Source organism: Syngnathus acus, chromosome 10, assembly GCF_901709675.1.
Source record: "Syngnathus acus chromosome 10, fSynAcu1.2, whole genome shotgun sequence".
Taxonomy (NCBI): domain Eukaryota; kingdom Metazoa; phylum Chordata; class Actinopteri; order Syngnathiformes; family Syngnathidae; genus Syngnathus; species Syngnathus acus.
This window is the reverse complement of record NC_051095.1, coordinates 14,185,235-14,207,123: the sequence shown is the minus strand read 5'-3', so window position 1 is coordinate 14,207,123 and position 21,889 is coordinate 14,185,235. Positions and strand designations below refer to the sequence as shown.

Below are 21,889 nucleotides of genomic sequence, written 5' to 3'. Positions count from 1 at the left end.
AAATATATAAAATAAAAAAATAAAAATATATATATATATGCATATGTGCATACCACGAAATTGTACTTTAAACAACAGTGTTAACATAAGCTGTTATAAAATGTATTCAAATTTTGCCACCTAAAATATGAATTGTGTCAATTGAATTAGCGGTACTAATCTAGCCTTAGTATCATGTGGGGGGAAAAAAAAATCACAAAAATAACAGATAGTTATAGATAGATATGATAGTCCACTTTTGACTAAAATAAGAAGTAAATAATTGAAACTTTTTGTTTTGTGAAATGAATTAAATTATTTTTATCACCCAAAAATGTGCAGAAATAATACAATAGTACTTGGATATGAGGTTCATATCGCACCTCATGAAACGCATGGATACCTCAAAAGCATCCATAAGAAGGCACCTTCTTACTTATAACAAGCATTATTTGTCTTGATAGAATTCCCCTTTTGTTGAAATGTGTTCCTGAAGTAAGACTAAGACAAGAAAAATAATTCAATATCATACCGGAACAAAAACAAGTACAGTCCCCTTGTTTCAAGGTATTTTATCTTGCTGATGTTTATGTTTTTTCGGTGTATGTGGTCCTGATACGTTTGCCCAAAGGGTGCATATCACTATGAAACTATTTTTGAAAATACGGTGTTACAATATTGATGAAAATAGAAGCTTGTGAGAAAAACAAACAATGCCTAAAAGGCAGTAACTTCACTACTGTGAAATCTTTAACTAGAAAACCATAAAAAAATATAAATTTGTTTTTATGGCATCTGTGAAACTTTGAAGCATCACAAATGACTTTTGAGCTTTAAAATGACCATTTAACATTGCACTCATAACTATTCTATCGTTTAGTCACATCGATTTGCAGTAATGATTATAATGATGATTATCACAGGATTCTGCTTGTAGCGACTTTATATGTCACATATATGGATTATCTGAATCCGCTTCAACCCGAAATACAATTCTAGCTTTAATTGCATTTCCCAGACTTACAGTATTTTTTTTCTCACCCCAATTACTTTTGACTGGTGAGGCAGTGCCACAACATCGCCACACACTGGGAAGCGTACTGAAATTATATGGAGAAAAATGAGTACTATTAAACCAATTTCTGATGTCAGCAGCTATGTCACTTTAACTACTGTATCTACTAATAGGCCATACGATAGTACGGTATATACTTGGAGCTATGGTTTTGTAATTACATGGAACTTACTTTCCAAAGTCGTTTGATTCGTGCTCTGGCAGGACAAACTGTGGATGGAACTGTTATGAAAAATAACTACAAACAACTTTGTACAACTAATTCACCATTTGCCGCAGGCAGCCGTGCACTTCCAATCTATGAGGCAGGAGATTATTTTGCCTGTCAAAACAATAGATTGTTTGTCCTCGGGTGCTTATGGATTTCATTTGCATTACCAAACCACTCTTCCTGCAAATCAAAGGTAGCTTTCAATGCTACAACTACTGAAACATGATGTGTGTGTGTGTGTGTGTGTGTGTGTGTGTGTGTGTGTGTGTGTGTGTGTGTGTGTGTGCGCGCGCGCGTGCGTGTGTGTATATATATATATATATATACGTATATATATATATATATATATATGTATATACGTATATATGTAGTATATAGTATATAGTATATATATATATATATATACACATGTATACATATATATACACATACATACATATATACGTGTGTGTGTGTGTGTGTGTGTTTGTGCGTGTGTGAAGCTTTAAACAAATAAGACTTGCTAATTTTCTATTGCTCTGACACGATAAAAGAACTAGCCTCTTGTTAGGGTATGTATAAGAATGCAAAATACATTTGCATATATGACTTTTTAAAAAGGTCACCTGAAGTGTAATATAATCTGAAGAAATAGTGGGTTACAGAATGTGACACTGGCCTAAAGTTAAAAATGTCGAGGTGGCTTCAGAGTAAGGCACATAGAAAAAGAAAGTACATTCACATTTATCAAATACTTAGGTTGTATTCAGATTTGAAAAGTCCTTCAGTCGCTTGTTTGGTCTGGGCCAAAAGCGGACATATTTTTTTTCGTTTGGTGCCGTTCCCATTAAGACTGTACATTTTGCGAGTGAAGTGTATTTTGTAAACACACCCACGCTTGTGACGATCCGTGCTCCCATGAGACAGCAATGACCAGGGCGGCACACAGAGCACAGACCCGCAAATGGAGGATAACATGTGAGTCCTACGTGCTGCACTCCTGCACTGCATATTTGTGCTGTTGGTTCGGATCTATGCAGGTTGTATTCACACCTGGAGCGAACCGCACCAGTTTGTTTGGAAGCGAACCGAGACCACTTTTTCCGTTTCTTTAATCCGCACCAGGATTCGTTTGCGTATATTCACACCTGCACAAAAGGTCCGGACCAGCGTTACAATCGAACCCTGGTCCGATTAAAGTGGACCAAACAGTCAGGTCTAAATACACCCTTAGTCTTCCTTTTGGTATTTAATGTTTTATTACGTAAGATGACAACAGAAGATGTCTACGTAGGCCTGTTAAATGACTATCACAACTCTTAACTTTCCTCTTTGTCATCGCTTGTACCTGTCTTTGGTGTGGTGGTAAAAGGAAAGAAGAAATGGTAAAACAAAGTTGAGGAGTGATTCGGCTTCTAATATTCTCAATCTAAGGTGCAGTGAGTTTTGTCTGAGCATACCTTATTCCAGTTGACTCTCTTCATCACGGACTCAGGCTTGTAAAGCTTCTTGGGCTGAAGTCCATATGGCAGTTTGAGGACAGGCATTGAAGGAGGCGGAGGAGGTGCGCCCGGGCCCCCAAAAAAAGGTGGAGGCGGTGGAGGCCCACACCCGGGTGGCGGCGGTGGAGGTGGAGGCCCCCCGCCTGGAGGAGGCGGCGGCGGAGGCGGTGGACCGCTGGCATGGCCGGGAGGAGGAGGCGGCGGTGGTGGAGGACAGCGACCTGGGGGAAGCGGGGGAGGAGGTGGAGGAGCGGGTGCCGCAGCACCTCCCGGTTGCGGTGGCAGAGGTGGTGCTCCGGGCGCAGCTGGACCAGCTGCAATCTGCAAAGAGACTCGGATGGAGTTTTTTGCTTTTTATTTTGTTTTTTCATTTGAATCAAGAGGCCAAAGGCGTTACTGTTACCAGCTGGGAGGCTTTATTGTGTTGCCAAAAAGATTTAAAGACTTACATCTTTGTTATATATATATTTTTTGGGGGAGGGTTAGCTCTGCCACTCTGCCTTAAAATACGCAATTACTGGACCTTGCCACTGCCAATGAGACTGAGAAGAGGTAACATTCCCTCAGCATGTCTCCACTGCCACTCTAACCACATAAACACAGCCAGTGTGTGTGTGCGTGTGTGTGTGTGCATGTGTGTGCGTGCGTATGTATGTATGTATATATGTATGTATATATGTATGTATATATGTATGTATATATGTATGTATATATGTATGTATATATGTATGTATATATGTATGTATATATGTATGTATATATGGACGGACGGACGGACGGACGGACGGACGGACGGACGGACGGACGGACAGACGGACGGACAGACAGACAGACAGACAGACAGACAGACAGACAGACAGACAGACAGACAGACAGACAGACAGACAGACAGACAGACAGACAGACAGACAGACAGACAGACAGACAGACAGATAGATAGATAGATAGATAGATAGATAGATAGATAGATAGATAGATAGATAGATAGATAGATAGATAGATAGATAGATAGATAGATAGATAGATAGATAGATAGATAGATAGATAGATAGATAGATTTAAGCAAATTTGGCAATTAAGGTCACCCAAACACGGGCATGGTGTGTACGAGGTTCTCAGCTTATTAGGTGTGTGCATTGCCCAACCCAGTCACACTTATGAGCATCCTCCAAAGTCACTTTACCTAGAATGTGATTGGCATCTCTTTCAAAGATGTTGTGATTCATTACATCATGACTGATTGTTTATCAGGGCTAAAATTAGAGCTCCTCACTGTGACAATACAGATGTGACAATTATGTGTCTGTCAATCTCAAAGCCTCTGCGGCCCATTTCCTCTTTCAGTGCTGATATAAGCAAATGGAAGGAAATTAACTGCTAAATTAAGAGTGTGCTTGGTTTCCGTATTGATGATGGGCTTATATAAAAATGATCTGGATTCATACTGAAGACTCAATGAGGGGGTCAGCGTGGCAGGTAATTAACTCTGAATGCTATGTGATTAAATACTACGTCCCGATCTCATCTCTGAAATCCAATTCAATTGCAACATTATTACTCATGAAAATTGCACACAACAAGCAGGAAATTTAAAGTGGGTAAAAAACATTACAGGCTGTTAGTGCTACACTCACACACTCTCACACACACACACACGCACACACGCACACACGCACTCTCACGCACTCTCACGCACTCTCACGCACTCTCACGCACTCTCACGCACTCTCACGCACTCTCACGCACTCTCACGCACTCTCACGCACTCTCACGCACTCTCACGCACTCTCACGCACTCACACGCACACACACGCACACACACGCACACACACGCACACACACACACTCACACACACACATCCTCTGTCACTCTCGCTCTCTCTAATGATCATGGCACTATTCAAGGTTTTCCTCCAATGTGTGATTTGAAGATGATGGTTGGATGAATTGTCAGGTGTTTAAAGGGCCATACATGCAACAAGGACACCCACCTTGGCTTCAGAGTCCCTGATGAGTCTCTGGGTTTCTTTGAGCTTGTCACTTTCAATAGTTAACTGCAGATGCCAAATACACACACACACACACACACGCACACACACACGAACATACACACACATTGTAGCCAAATCACAAACATTGGGGAGCAAACCGAGCGCACAAATGGGAAGGAGGGTTAGCGAGACGACTAGAATGCGATACACATGCGACACATACAGTACATGGAGCAGACAAGTATTAAAGTTGCAGGCAAAGTCAAAGAGGACACGGTGTCGGCTTACACAGGACCGGTGCATCACGCATCCCCCTTTTTCCCCTCAATGAGCTTGTTTGATGTGCAAGAGACAGAGTGTAGCGTGCCTTTACACCTCAAAACCAGACATAATAATACATCATGTCATCTACAGTATCTTCAAAGGAAAATTTCCATGAAAAAGCAGAACGTGTGCTCCTTCAAAACACCTCTTCTGTTTGCTTTTTAGTTCTCGTTTTGGCATTGTGAAATACATTTCAATGTTCTTAGATGTGTGACAGTCATTTCTGTATGTGAGTCATTTTGTTTGAAGCTGAGACAATGCTGAGACAGTACGTTGTTTACAAACATGAGTGCCTGGTCCATGGAGGAGTCAATCATCTTTAATCATCGTGTCGTAAAGACCAGAAAAGTGTTTACATTGTTGTTCCGCTTTCATGTAAGGCTCTCCACCACTCTTTGGATTGGTCTCCTTTTTTTTTAATCTCCCTGTCTCTGAACTTTATGCTTCTCTGTTTTCCTGGAAATCACCTAGCTTTTCTGTCTCTGAGTACAAGTTCCGCATTGGTCCTTCCTACTTCATGTTTGCCTGTTCCCATACCTGTTTGGTGGTCCCCCCTCTGGAATGTTCACATTGGACATATACAGTCATTACCAAAGACTACAATTGATCTGGTGTCACGTTCTACTCTTACCAAGTTATACTATATCTATATAATTTTGATGGGTCGACTAAATATACCGATCCTGTGTCTGTATATTAAACACAGAGCAGTGACAGTAAAATGTAAGAAAATGACATCATGAAACCAAATTTGCATTTTACACCGAACCAAGCATAAGCAAGGTATTGCTGGAACTGTGTGCACTTTCCCATGGCAATGCAGCTCACCACAATCTGATAATTTGCAGAAGTCAGTAATAGTGTCTAGTGTGATTTAGAAAACAGTGGTCTGAAAACAACGGCTTTTAACGCAACAGGATGAGAGACGTTAACTGTGAAACTGCACACCCACGTCCAGGCAAAACAATTGACGTAGACTATACTAGACTATACTACGTAGATGTATTTTACAGTATTTTACACTACTTGGATTTCAATACTGTATGTCCTTTAATTTCCACTTGGACAACCAAAAACAAATCAACAACTTTTAGTAAGCAAGGTTTACCATGTTTGGTTAAGGCCGTTACCGGAACGCAATAGTCATTTTAAGGGAAATGTTACCAGATCCTTCTGTTTAGTTAAATTTGCATCATGAATGTGTTAAAAAAAAAAAAAGGCAAATTCTAGCCTGGGTCGGGGGTGGGGTTGACCACTGCAGACCGCCATCTACTCCCGGGGGCCGATTGAGGTCAGCTTCAAGTCTGTCAGCTTGTTAAAAGCTATTAATGGGGCGATGCAGAGTTCCGCTGCGTACCACTGTACTGCTACATTATTCATCATATCTCCAGCCCAATTGCAGTGAATATGCTACGAGCAAAAGGATTGGGGAAGGGCGGATGATTCCCCACTTGTTGTGATTCCCATCTCCTTTTGTTGATGTTTACAGGCAGTGGCATTACTCCACTCAATTGGGGGATAATCAAAAAGGCACATCAAACAGGCTGCTTGTTACAATGCCAAAGTTCCTCGTAGAGCAGCGCTCATTAAATGTGCCTGGTTGTGGCAAACAAGGTGAGCGGAAGCGACTTGGGCATGCATGTGTTTTAATATCTGACAAGCTGTCTCTTCGGATGAAAGGTTAGCGTTCCCTTCCACTTCATTCTTAAAAAATAATGACAAAAAAAACATGCCTGTGACGGCAGGGAGGCTTAGATGGTAAGCGTTAAACGCGGGATCTAAACAGTCTCCGCTCGCTAAGTTAATGGTTTTAGCGGCGCTCTGTCGAACGCGGATGAAGGCGGCAAAATACACTCACAATTATCAGAGAGGCTGTTGTCGTGTTCACCACTTGAGATAGGATTGGAGAGGTACACGCGAGTAACTCACACAAGATCAAAAACCGCACTTGGTTGGCTGTTACTGCCGTTGCACAGTTAAATTACACGAATATGGGTATTTATGGACCTTGGGGAAGACTTTCCGCAAATTTTATTTCATTGTCTGTGTTTATGGAGATTATACACAGATAGCAATCAGGTGTGTTGATGTAGGGATACACCTAAAACAGGCTGGATAGGGCATCTTGGGGACTGGACTTGGCCACCCCTGTTTTAAGATATCAATATGGGCTGTTCAGGTGCGCTGTTAGTTATTTTGATATGCGTGCTAGGGCTTGATTCTTTTCCTCCATTAAGTCACACAAATTACTGGCAAAACTTTAGCGAGACTGTAAATATTATATTTATATAATAGATAAATTCAACAACTTTGAGCAGTAAATTAGCATTTTTTTGCTTCTAAAGGAGAGATATACCTTTGTTGTACAAGATGAAATTTGAAACAAATAGGGGAAGAGAAGAGACACTTTAAACTGCGGTGATATCATTAAAAGGAGCAGGCAGTAATCAGGAAGGGAGGAAGTGATGCGCAAGTTTGGGTCTGACGGTGCCGTTGGTGTGCAGCCATGATTTCATCTTGCTTGCTCCATCAAAATTGGCTTACATTATAACCCATTACTGCTCTTTCCTCTCAAGACGCTGCTAAAATGTTTGCAATTGGGTTAAAATAGGAAAGTAGTTTTCTGTGCTGAGAATTGGAGGTTTTGCTCAGGAAGAACTGTTTTCGGAGGCGGTAAAAAAGAAATGCAATCCACTTCCAAGATAATAAAATTACATTGGAAAAGCTTAGATGCCGAGCCTCAGCCACATTAAGACCTCCAACTTAAGGAGATTGACCCTTTATTAAATCAAATGTTGGCATACCCACTTAGAGAACATCTGTGAGAGGTGCGAAAAGCTCTCCAAAGATTGAGATGTTGAGTCCAAAAATAACCGCAGGTTGTTTTTGGGCGGATTTACCTGAGACTCCAGGGCCTGGATCTTCCCTTCCAACTCTTTGATTTTCTCCTCTTTCTTTTGAGACTCAGCCTGGGCCTCCTGCCGTGCGCTGAACTCCTCGTCAAACTGCAAGAAAGAGGACACAAATATGTCAACGTGTGCACACTGATGAAAACAAGGCGGCGGAGGCTGGAGAGCGGCGGGGCGTCTCCAGAGAGCAGCCTTGGGGCACATCAACAGACGCCAAAAAAACAAGGCGTTCTATTCGCAGTCTTCATCACCCGGGAGTCCTGTTGTCCTTTATCTTTGTTTCAGGGCTGGTTTTCATACATGTTGATGGATTTAACCTTTGCACAAAACCAAGACATGTCAGCGCAATGACTTCACAGACCCAGCAGGGTGCACGCACTGGGCTACTAAGACGCTAAGCCTAAGAAAAAAAGATATAGAAACATAGCCGGAAGCTCCTCCGTGTCACAATGGCACGCTTTAAAAATACATTCTAATTGTATGCATTAACTTTTGACCTCACTTAGCATCAATTCATATTACAGTGCAAGAAGCATGAGGAAAAAAAAACAAGAGCAGTTAGCATCAAAAGGTAAATTGTGCATCTGTTAATTTTCATAGGCTTTTTGCAAGAGAAAAAGAAAAATATCCACCGGGAAAGAAATTTACCCAATCAAATGATTCATGATGTTAATTTGATTTACCTGTCTTTGTTTTTTATATGTCTGATTTGTATTTTAAATGCAACACTTTGTATGGAGCTAATGGTTATTTTGAAAGTGCACTATAAATAAAGTTGAGTTGAGTACATTTTTTTAATGTAATTGATCTCAACAGAATTTTTGGTGTTGAAATTAAAACAACTTGGAAGTGGACCAGCAAATGAAACATATTTCAGTCTATTTCTACTGCTTCAGCAATGAAATGCGTATTAAGAAGGTCTCTATCAGAGCAAAGATGCATCAAAACACCTGCACAAAACGCAAGTGCAGCCCGGTACTGTGCACAAATCAGAACCTCGCCATTGATTCTTGTACCGCTGCTACGGATCATGTAGCGTCGCAGCCAGGTATTGATTAAAGCATGGAAAATCGATAGCTTGTCTGGGAGCAATGCGGAAGAAAAGACTTTCCTGATAGGACTCGGCCAAGCAAGGGGCCTGTTGAAGTGATTAATGCCTCACCTTTTTGGAGTACTCGGCAGCTTTCTGCTCGCTCTCTTCAACTTTGGATTTGTCTACACACTGATCTGCAAGAAAGCAAATAAACACACACGCACATCAATATATTACACGCACCTTTCCATGCATTGTTACCTGCCCTCGCCTCTGCCAAAGAAGTTGTTTTTTCTAACTGACATTTATTTGTTTCTGAGGATTAAGCAAAAACTCCTTAATTCATACCTGAATTTAGTTTGCGTACTGATATGACAGTATGAGCCCCATTTTGATTTATAATGTATCCAACCGGACATCTAGTACGTTTTCCCTCATAATGTGAATTCCAGAGAGTTAAATTATTGGTTTTATTGTGATGTAGTGGCAGACGGACAAAGAGATGACAGCTCAAAAGTCAAAATTCCAGAATAGATTAAATATTTTGGGGCATTTCGTTAGCTGGGTAAGTGACAAGGTAACCATAACAGAGCTTGTCATCTCTTCTGCACATGCGAGTGACACTTGGGGGGGCTGCACGTAAACATTAATTATCTCCTCAATGTACGTACGTGACTGCGTGTGTGTGTTTGGGGGAATGCGTGCGTGTCGCCAAGCATCCATAACTTCCTTTAGCAAAAGATCAAAATACTGGACATTAATTATCATGTATTTATGTATTTTCTTTTCATTTGTCGTTATTATTTTTATTTCTTGTTAAATTGCATATCTTACTGAGAAATAGCTATTATTAGGGAAGAAGCAGACCCCCCGATGTGAACAAAATCCTGAAAAAAAAAAAGCAGAAAAAAGAAAGAAGACACCTCGTGATCCATGTGTCTTTTGTGTGGGTCATTGCAAACTTTCTTGCAGTCGGTCATAATTCTGCAACGTGAGCAAGGATGTTTACTTGGAGTTAAAACTTTTAATTATTCTTCTTTTTGACAGACTCAGAACTATTATGGATCAGTATGAACAAAACTTCATTCGTTCTGCATAATAAAATATTTAAAAATAGATCAGTGATTCTCTGCCCTAATATAAAGAAATCTATTTTGACATGTTGCAATCTAAATTGACGATAACGATTGCATTGGAAAAATAAAGAACGGTTTCCTTTTTTTTTTTTGACATTTGCAAAATAATCTCAGACTTTTTTTAAAGATAATATGATAATCTAGGAGGGACACAGTTGTTTTTCTCAACACAATTTTTAGCTGCTTAGTCCAAAACAATGCTATTCTAGTTTATGATTATACTACAATTTGATTAGGACAAGCAATTGTAACGAGCAATAAAATTGTAGGTTTCGAATTGTGAGCATGGATTGAATTTTTTCCTTTTGGAATTTTAATAGACCGACCGCACATAAAAATGGTCATCAATGGTTCTTTGTGTAGATTGTATTCGATTGGAAATTTTAAAAGTTTCCCTACTAAGAAGGAAAATTTACCAATCAAATGGGTGAAGTCCACATCTAATCGGCGACTGTAGCCAAAGTCGGGGTCCATACCACTTCGATGCAAGACCACCTGCGAGATGCATTCTTCAATCACCTTGTAGTACTGAGGCCTGGCAGGTCACAAATCATAAAGCAGAACAATTACAAAGGACATGATAGACACAAACTCGACACGACTAATTAAGTGTAAATTAGTCCCTCATCTGAAATAGAGGTCACAAAATGCCAAGTTGGGGGGGCAAAAATGGAGAAAATAGCCGAGTGCCTTGTTAAATTTGATCACTTGTTTCACTCCTGTCGTGAAATGAGCAGATAATGGGCACACCGCGGCCGAGCGAGTGCTCGTGTGTCCATTTCAAGGTGACAGCCAGCCCTCACGCGTAATTTGCAATCATCTTGGTCAATTAGAGCAACCATAAAAAGAGATATGTAAATCTAATCAGTGTAATGTGTGTAATTGAAAGCACAATGACCAGAAAAACATGTCAGCTAGTTAGAAGTTAGCTCGGTTATACAGCCGTGTGGTTGTGTGTATGAGATGCAGGAACGGGCCGGCAAACGTGACCTTTTGGCGGTGAAACTATCTACTTTAATTGCTTGTGACATTTAGCAAATAGATTGCCATTTAAGATGAGTTCCTAACTGAGGAATAATGATTTTCTAAGCTTGGCTTTAACCCCTAGTTCATTTCAAAAATCATGGGGCGAAAAGTTGCTATACTGAAGATTAAATGTGGATATATATATATGTATATACCATGGGGCAAAAAAGTATTTAGTCAGCCACCGATTGTGCAAGTTCTCCCACTTACAAGATGAGAGATGGCTGTCATTTTCATCATAGGTACACTTCAACTATGAGAGACAAAATAACAAAAACAAAATCAGGAAATTCACATTGTCTGATTTTTAAGGAATTTATTTGCAAATCATGGTGGAAAATAAGTATTTGGTCAATAACAAAAGTTCTTATTAATACTTTGTTATATACCCTTTGTTGGAAATGACAGAGGTCAAACGTTTTCTGTAAGTCTTCACAAGGTTTTCCACACACTGTTGCTGGTATTTTGGCCCATTCCTCCATGCACATCTCATCTAGAGCAGTGATGTTTTGGGGCTGTCGCTGGGCAAAGAGCTTTCAAAGGACACCAGAAAAAAAATTGTGTACCTGCACTAGCCAGGGAAGACTAAATCTGCAATTGGCAAGCAGCTTGGTGTGAAGAAATTAACTGTGGGAGCAATTATTAGAAAATGGAAGACATACAAGACCACTGATAATCTCCCTCGATCTGGGGCTCCACGCAAGATTTCACCCTGTGGGGTCAAAATGATCACAAGAACGGTGAACAAAAATCCCAGAAACACACGGGGGCGGGCACCTAGTGAATGACCTGCAGAGAGCTGGGGCCAAAGTAACAAAGACTAAGACAGTAACACACTGCGTCGCCAGGGACTCAAATCCTGCAGTGTCAGACGTGTCCCCCTGCTTAAGCTAGTACATGTCCGAGCCCGTCCGCTAGACAGTATTTGAATGATCCAGAAGAGGAATGGGGGAATGTCATATGGTCTGATGAAACCAAAATAGAACTCGTTGGTAACAACTCAACTCGTCATGTTTGGAGGAGAAAGATGCAGAGTTGCATCCAAAGAACACCATACCTACTATGAAGCATGGAAGTGGAATCATCATGTTTTGGGGCTGATTTTCTGCAAGGGGACCATGACGACTGATCCGTGTAAAGGAAATAATGAATGGGGCCATTTATCGTGAGATTTTGAGTGAAAACCTCCTTCCATCAGCAAAAGCATTGAAGATGAAACGTGGCTGGGTCTTTCAGCATGACAATGATCCCAAACACACCGCCCGGGCAACAAAGGAGTGGCTTCGTAAGAAGCATTTCAAGGTCTTGGAGTGGCCTAGCCAGTCTCCAGATCACAACCCCATAGAAAATCTTTGGAGGGAGTTGAAAGTCCGTGTTGCCCAACGACAGCCACAAAACATCACTGCTCTAGAGGAGATCTGCATTGAGGAATGGGCCAAAATACCAGCAACGATGTGTCAAAACCTTGTGAAGAAAACGTTTGACCTCTGTCATTGCCAATAAAGGGTATATAACAAAGTCAAAAGTCAAAGTCAAAGTCAAAGTCAGCTTTATTGTCAATCCCTTCATATGTCAAGACACACAAAGAAACCGAAATTCCGTTTCCTCCATCCCACGGTGACGAGACATACAAGTAGGCGACACAAAACAAAAACAAGAAGGCACAAACCATAAATAATAAATAATAAATAAAATAAAATGAGCGATGAATAAAAACAGACCAATAACCCATTGAATATGAGGGGCAAAACCGAGCCAGTGAGCATACAGCAAGAACAGGACGCTACGCTGAAAGGGGGAGCGAGTTCAGGATCCTAACAGCCTGGAGTACGAAGCTGTTGGAAAGTCTGGTGGTGCGGGAGCGCAGGCTCCTGTACCGCCTCCCAGAGGGCAGAAGTTCAAACAAAGAGTGAGCGGGGTGACTCACATCACTCACAATCTTGGTCGCCTTGATATTGATTGAAGTATTGATATGACCTTTTGTTATTGACCAAATACTTATTTTCCACCATAATTTGCAAATAAAATCCTTAAAAAGCAGACAATGTGATTTTCTGGATTTCTTTTATTTATTTTGTCTCTCATAGTTGAAGTGTACCTATGATGGAAATTACAGGCATCTCTCATCTTTTAAGTGGGAGAACTTGCACAATTGATGGCTGACAATAGTCTTTTGCCCAACTGTGTGTGTGCATGTGTGTGTGTGTGTGTGATATATATATGTATATATATATATGTATATACGTATATGTGGACCCAAGCTGAGAAAAAAATTACTCTTATGAAAACAAAGAGTCTGAGGCAAAGTAAAGGAGAAATGAAAATAAACATTTAGACGCTTTCATTTTTTTAATGCATGGAATGCCATTCTTTAAAGCTTGAGCTGGCAGCTTCGCCCACTCGTGATTGGATGAAGCTCGCGAGTGTCGCCTTGCTTGGCTTAAAGTGCAGTGCTGCTCATCTTACAACTGTCACCCATGTACCCTGCGTTTTTATCTCAATAAGCCGCCCTATTTTACCACCGCCCCGCATCCTTCACCACAGCCAGGCGGCCGCAGTGACGGCAAGAGTGACCCAGAACTGTCAGGGCTCAACACGGTGGGCTCCAAAAAAGCCAACATATGTCCCGCTGCATCACTCCCCACCTCTTCCTTTCTTTGACTCTGGCACCTCCGGTTCTTCCAATCCCAGTCACTTGATTCAGCTCTGCTCCACATAGCCAATGTAATCCCCATATCGGCGTGCTCCAAAAGAGCACATCTGCTCTATACTTACAGGGAGGGTTTGATGTGCTCCCATTCATTAGGTTTGCACTGAGAGATTAATTATCAAAAATAAACCAAGTCCCCGAGGGAAGAGCAACAACTGAGAGCAATGACAGTCAACATGGTACTTGAATGCTTTTGGCCCAATTTAGACTATGCCCAGTTTCATATACTACATACATTAGAACTGTTAACATTGCAATTGCATTTACTCAGATAATCAACTCTAATTGACACCCTCTCTCAAATAATAAACCTTCAACATACAGTATAAATGTCCCACCTAGAAATTTCTTTCTTTCTTTCTGTTTTCTGCAACACTGCAGAACATTGTCTAAAGACACTGTTTAGACAATGGACAGTCTATACAAAAAAAACGCAACACCTCCAGCAAAAACAAAAAAATTACCTGACTTTTACAGTGGAGTGAATTTTAAAATGAAAGTTTGTTGTAGGCAGGATGAACATGAGTAATATCCAGAAAAATAAATCGTGAATTAATTAAACATGGATTCAACCATCGTCAGTAGTAGAAATAGTCACAGTGGGAGGAGTAGTAGCAGTAATAGTATGACTAGTTGATTATATGATATGATATGATATATGATATATGATATGATATATCGTATTGTACTATCCATTCATCCATTTTCTGTACCGCTTGTCCCAGCCTACCCCAGCGGTCATAGGGCAGTAGGCGAGGGACAACCTGAACTGATTGCCAGGACCTAGGGGCAATTTAAAGTGCTCAATCGACCTACTATGCTTGTTTTTGGGACGTGGGAGGAAACTGGAGAACCCGAAGGAAACCCACGCAGGAGAATATGCAAACTCCAAACAGGGAGGGCCGGAGGTGGAATTGAACCTGCACCCTCTGAAGTGTGAGGCGGACATGTAAACCAGTGCATCACAATTTTACATTGTGTAAATGTTGTATTGTATTATTATTTTACCATGAATATGTAAGCATTTGTTCAAACAATGGCGCGGAAACATTATTAAATTAAGTCGAATTTGGATGAAACCTGGTTGATGTCACATTCAATAGATTATTTCATGTCGAAATAATACATATCGATTCATGTTTCTTTGCTGGGCGAGTGGAGCAGAATTTGGCAATTGTGCCACTTGTAATGGCAACCACCCTGAGGGCAGTAGATGGCAGGTTAGCCCAACTGCATCCCAGTTCTGAGGTTGTGGGTTCAAATCCACGCTCTAGCTTTCCTGTGTGGAGTTAGCATCTTCTCCTTGTACATAGGTTGGTTTTATCTGCGTATAGTCAGAAAAAGCAACATGGGTGTCTGTTTTATCAACAAAAGTAACATGAACTAAATCTCACTCATCATAATGGCAACAAATGACAAATTTCTTATGAAATCTATCTTAGTTTAGAGCAGTTCTCTCGAAGATCCTCACTGACTCAAATGACTTCTTATTGCCCATTTGGAAAGAGGTACATGGCCACTAAAGCTGAGGAGAAAGTGGCTGCAGCTTTTTAATGTGAATTCCTTTCCCTTGTTTCCTCCTTATAGATAAGCGATGCATTATTTATAACTCCAAGGGTAGACCAACTTGTCTATGATAAATTCATCTCTCTCCTCTGATCATAGCCTCGCTTTCCGACGTTCTTTTTACAAGTCTGCTGTCTGCAAAAAAGTCCTGACTCATCATCGAATTCATCAGTGTCATTCGTTCTTGTCCGGTGACTGACACAATTTCTCTCCAAAGGTGAAAGTTAAAAAGTAAGACTATTGAGCAGTATTTAAAAATGTTATGCTGTAAAGACCCATCACAACATTTTTAGAGTAACAACATCCAGATTTGTCAGTGAGTGAGTGAGTGAGTGAGCGAGTGAGTGAGCGAGCTAGTGAGTGAGTAAGTGAGCGAGCGAGTTATAAAAAAACACTAGCTGGACTCAATAGCTTGCAATGGAAAGTGCAGCATGTTCTTCAAATAGTGACAGGCAGCATTTGTTTTTGAAATTCCATAGTTTTTTTAAGTGAGGTCTTATAGATGAGGAGTTTCGTTGATGTGTAAGTATTACTTTGATGCTGCATGTGAGGGATATAGTTAGAGTTTTTATGTGGGCTGAAAAATTAATTGATTAATTAACAATTTATCAAATTTGATTTAATTATTTCAGGGGGTAGCTCAGAATAGCTCACTGAAAAGGTAGTGTCTTTTTAGATCAGTTATTTGCTTCTTAGAATGGGCATCAAGTCGATTTGAGGCAGAGATCACCAAATAAAAATAATTGTCTACTTGAGGTGAGGCATTTATTTGCGTGGACATCGAACAGGGAAATTAATTGAGGTATGGCATCTGTTAGAAAAGAGGCTATTTGAGGACACACAATATATTAGCAGAAGTCATTAAAGAAGCAAGTGCCTATTTAAGGTTAGGTGTTTTTTTTAAATGGGTGATAATCTAACCAAAGCATCTATTTTTCAGTGTTTAACTTACCTGATGTAGTAGTCGTTCCGGATGAGCAGGAGGTGCTGCAGAATGGACAGGAAGTAGGCCTCGGAACCCGTGTCTTTCACCATGTTGGATAAGAGATGATACACCTCATTCATGTCAGTGGAGGGGGTAAAGTTAAAGGAAACAATCGAGCGACTCCAATCAGCCTCATCAGGCTCAATTCATGTATTCCTAACACCTTATTCTGAACACCATTCAAATGCACAGTTTGATACATTCTTGTTTTCTTTTCACACCTCCGCTTCCTGACAGGCATCATAGGGTGAAAGCAAACACAGATGTGATTCCTCTTATCAGTTCTCTCCGGGGAGCTGAAAACCCTGATAACAGCCAACTTAAAGGAGAGAAGGAAGCATGGGGGGAAAAACGGAATAAAATAATTCCCTTGGGTTACCTGTCACTCGCATGCCTACAAAGTAGAAAAAAATTAATTAGATGATGAAAGTGTTTGAACATTTAAGGCGAGTATGACGGAGAGACGCACTCGTTTGCAGAACAACAATTCTGCTGAGAGTCACTTTTTTGATTGAAAGTGGCATTCACTCTGTGGCAAAGGAAAGAGGGGGGGGGGGGGAAATCTCAGGTTATTAAATTTGCAAAAGGTATTGATTATGTGTCTTCTGTCAGCCTGCCCCAGAAGGGAGCACTGATGGCTTCGACATCTAAAACATATCCTTCACATGTCTCAATCTGCAACACTCTTCATTCTTCAATCACTCTCTGCATACAACACAAACATATTCAGCTCTTTATACTGCATTAAACGGTTAAATAAATATATATATCAACACTATTAAATATTTGATTTGTGCTTGTCAAACTTCCAATAGCCTTTGGGGGCTTAAAGGGTGCTATTGAATACAACGCCAGCACTATGTAGTTGATGTGAGAAAAAGGATTTCCCCGCGAAACCTCATTCTGTTTGAAAAAAGTGCAATATGCTTCTCAAACATATCTTATTAATGTACACACAAAGACCAAGATGAGAATTTCCTACCTCAATTGGAATTATACCTTTTAAAATATTTACCGTATTTTCCGGACTATAAGTCGCAGTTTTTTTCATAGTTTGGCTGGCGACTTTTATGTGAAATTATTAACATTATTACTTGATCATTACCATATTACTTACTTACTAGTATATCACTTCACGTGTTATTTTCACACTAAACCACATAAGGGCGCTCTAGGCCTGTGGAATAATTGGAACTGCAACTGACGATGAGTCTGATGTCAGCGTCGCATCTACTTCCGGAGTCAGCTGAGTTGTTTATAAGTGACACAGTGGACGAAGATTTCGATGGATTTAATGATTTGGAGTGACACGGATGGTTTGATAAACTTGTTATTTATGTCATAGTTATTTTATATATAGTTTATATATAGTTATATAGGTCTGTTGAATAATCGGAACCGCAACTGACGACGAGTCTGACGTCAGCGCCACATTTACTTCCGGAGTCAGCGGAGTTGTTTATAAGTGACACAGAGGACGTAGATTTCGATGGATTTAATGATTTGGAGTGACACAGATGGTTTGATAAACGTATTTATGTTACAGTTATTTGAATAACTCTTAATATGGTACGTCAGGCACGTTCTCAGTTCCTCTTTTATGTGTTTATGTAACGTTAGCATACCGTACCGTTCACCCTGTTGCATTTTAATGTCTGTTCTTGGTGTTGGATTTTGTCAAATAAATTTCCACCAAAAATGCGACTTATACTCAAGTGCGACTTATATATGGTTTTCCCCCTTTATTGTGCGTTTTATGGCTAGTGCGACTTATACTCCGGTGCGACTTATACTCCGGAAAATACGGTACATAGGACTAAAGTGATTAGGTGGGTGACATTTTCACTTTTCATTAAATGTAGCGGCACAGAATATTATACTTGCATCTGTTGTACAAGAAGGGAAATAGCTTTAAAATGCCAATTTAAGTCGTAACTGCTTGCTTGGGGCATATACAGAGCCTGTTGTCACAAGTACTTAATAGCATTTTGTACAATCTTTTTTTTATTGCAGTAATCTTTGTTTTATTGACTAGTTATTGGAAATGTAACCTCCTACAACTCATATCTTTGAGATTCTGGCAAAATAAAGTGTCAAGTCTGCATGAACTAGATATGGAGCTACTGAAAAACTTAGGACAGTGGAATGTCTGTGGCCGTACGATTCAAATTTCAACCAACCAAAAGAAGGCAGTATATGTGTGGCGTTTGTTAAAGAAGACAAAAATCTGGGATGAAAATGTGATGTTGACCAGCGTTTTTAAACATGAAAATTGTGTCTTGGGTGGACAAGAGGAGATTGTTTATATTATTTGTCCAACTTCATCACCATCTTGAGGAACATGACTTTTAAAGGAAAAAACAATACTTTGGTCCTGTACTTCTACCAACTGTGTTGGAGCTGATGTTTGACACCTTTTTTTTCAACAGTGTCTTTAATTAATATCAAATTTGAGGCGAGAGAGTCGTGGGAATAGAAATCCCTCTCAGGTATATATTTCCTGCCTTGTATTAGCTGAGCATGAGGTCTGGGAGAATTAACAGTCGTGAGATTCAATTTGGCTTCACTAGTGCGACATTGCAGAGGACATAAGAAGGAACTCAAAGCTGGGAAAGTATCCAAGTGGTGCTATCTATCACTAAGCTGCAGACATAGACCCAACGTAGAATACCAATCCATTCAATGACCCCTCTTCTCTCTCGCCAAATAATGAATAAACATGAGTGGCAGTGGGATGTAGGTCAGGGGTAGGGTCAATCAATCACCATTCCACAGCTACTTAATATTTATGAACGTCCCACAGCCACCTCCTTTGCACCGGGACCTGAGCCGGACACAGATTGGAGCGGCTAGCGCTGGTCAATAATCGCGGAAAAACAAGACGCAGGTTCAGGTAACAAGAAGTACCCCCGCCGTGGTGTTATTGTGTAAGCAGACGGGCTGGTGAGGCATCTAGAATGATACCCTCAAGCGCTGCGATCAATACCCCACATTGTCCTTAGAAACAAACATTGGGCCATCTCATTTGTGAACCCGCTCAAGCACATCATTAATCCAAGTCCCCCCCCCCCCCCCCTCTAGAAGCACACGTTTCACCTGAGTGTGTCAACATAAAGTGTCACTCACGGCAGCGCTTTGTGTCAGCGGGACAAGTGTGGGATTTGATAGGATTTAGGTAAAAAAAGGCTGCGGACATCTGCATGACAATGGCAGGTGTCTAGAACGTGGCTTCCCAGTGCCACTCATTCATACATAGCCCCAGAGAAGATTGGTGAATTATTAAACAGCTTGGTGAAGAACTTTCTGACTCCGGATTGAATTAGTGCCAATTTATTAACTTTCGAGTAGACACCAGTGGAAGGAAGACAGCTCCAAGAAAAGAGAAGCATCCTCAATATTTTGAAGTGGCAAACTTCCCTACAATATGAAGTGCTGATACAGTCTAAGTTCCAATTGCAGAAAATAGGAGCATAGTTGTCAATAATAGAAGCACTGTAATAGTTGTAGTAATAGAAGAGGAAGCGTAGCTTCCATTATCGTGCGTAACAGCAGCATACTGGTAGTTTTTGTTTACAGTAGCACTGCTTTTCGTAGTAATCGTTTTTTTAGTAGTAGTAATAGTAGTAGCAGCAGTTATTGTTTAATAATAATAATAATACATCAAACTTATATATACTACTACGACTACGACTAATAATAATAATAATAATAATAATAATAATACATCAAACTTATATAGCACGTTTTTGGACACTCAAAGACACTTCACAATTGTACTCAAAGTGCTCACACACTCATTCACACATGAAGCTTACCACCACCGTAAGCTACATGTGTTCCCACAGCTGCCCAGAGGCAGGCTGACAGAGGCATGGCTGCCAATGTGCGCCTACGGCTCCTCCAACCGAACATTCGTATCCAGTGTGGGTGGCACTGGAGGGGAGGTGTGTGAAGTGTCTTGCCCAAGGACACAAACACGTGACTCAGACAGAGCTGGGTTTGAACCGCTAATCCTAAGGTTACTAAACGACCTGCTTTATTGCCTGAGCCACGGGCACCACATGTGACCACAACACAAGTGTAGAACATTTTTGTAGTTAGCAATATGTGTTTGTAGTACCACTGGTATTAATTGTTATAGTGGTGTAAAATCAGTTGCAGTAAGAGTAGTTTTATGACTAATGTTCTTGTTGCTGTAGTAGGCGTAGTAGTAGTGATGATGTTGTTGTTGCGCATTAGTAGTGGGAGAAATAGTAGTAATGGTATCCTAGTTGAATAGGCTATAATGAGAATTCCACAACTAAGAGTAGAGACTTGCTTGTAACAAGAGTCAAGAGTCACCCTGAACAGAAAAACAAGTATAAGGAGATGTAGAGAATGAAGAAGTAATGTGAAGGAGGTGGAGGTGAAGAACATGAACATATTTGCCCAACCTACACTGGCCTCCCAGAAGGGGCTTAATATTGTGCACAAGATCCTCAAATCCCTCTCTAATGAAGCAAATCGCGAGGGAACTTCAGTCAATCAAAGTCATCATGTTGACTTACCACTTGCTGCTACATCAGCACAAGTGGTCATCCATATAATTCACACAGGGACAGAAAGAACAGGACAGGGGGGCAAAGGATATTCCATCTCGGCCCGAATGTCATCCAGGCGATGGGAGAGTTCGATGGAGTCCTCCTCCTTGTTCTCATTGAACACCTTGAGCTGGATGTCCAGCTCTTCCGTTTCTTTGAGCTCCTGAAATGAGTTGGACAAATAATCACTGGGGTACCTTTTTTACGGTTGTCCAAAAATGGTTGATTTTAGGTGGACTGACTAAGTAAAAGTAATGTTAATAGACAGTGATCGATCCAGGCTGGATCCCACGTGAAGACTTTAATCAACAAGTAATCCCAGTTTCCCAAGACTTCCATTGTAGAAAATGGATGCAATCAATAGTGTTGACATAAAAAAAGAAATTGGCATGACTGGTTGTAATGCAACGGAAGAGAACTTTGTAGAACACTTCACACAAATCCCCGACATTGTGAATAGTACAAATTATTCAACACCTGTTCTATTCGCGAAACACTGTGGGGGCTCTCGCTTGAAATGTCAGCGGCGGAACTGAAAGCAAGCGATGTGGCCAAATGAAGCCTAATTTCTGCAGCCGCCGTCATGTTTTTAAGGCCCATCTGTCTGAAGCAATGACGGTTCAGAGGGAGTATGATGGCTTAAGGAGATACGGTAGAGGGAATAATAAATGCATGCCTGAAGAAGACAGGGGTTTTTTTTTGCTTTGACTTTTGCACTGCACTTTTTATGGAAATCAGCTAAGCTTGTTAAGAATGACAGAGCTAATTTATATCGATAATTTTGAACTGATAATTGATATTTTCAAGTTGCTTGGCACACTGGCATTATAAAATACAGCAGTGCTATTCAATTAGCGGTCTGCGGCCCACATGCGGCCTAGCT

The 21,889-nt window shown here is 40.7% G+C and overlaps 1 protein-coding gene across 7 annotated transcripts in view; it reads right to left on the bottom strand.

Annotated features, from left to right (window-relative positions):
- diaph2 (diaphanous-related formin 2) overlaps window positions 1-21,889 on the bottom strand; it is a 323,623-nt gene that overhangs the window by 190,420 nt on the left and 111,314 nt on the right. For all 7 annotated transcript variants that reach the window (XM_037261470.1, XM_037261473.1, XM_037261469.1 and 4 more), the window contains 6 exons: window positions 21,057-21,169; window positions 16,394-16,510; window positions 10,556-10,674; window positions 9,133-9,197; window positions 7,962-8,066; window positions 2,705-3,067 (listed from right to left, as the gene is read on the bottom strand). In XM_037261470.1, the coding sequence (XP_037117365.1) occupies window positions 2,705-3,067; window positions 7,962-8,066; window positions 9,133-9,197; window positions 10,556-10,674; window positions 16,394-16,510; window positions 21,057-21,169 (882 nt within the window). The remainder of the gene's footprint in view (window positions 1-2,704; window positions 3,068-7,961; window positions 8,067-9,132; window positions 9,198-10,555; window positions 10,675-16,393; window positions 16,511-21,056; window positions 21,170-21,889) is intronic.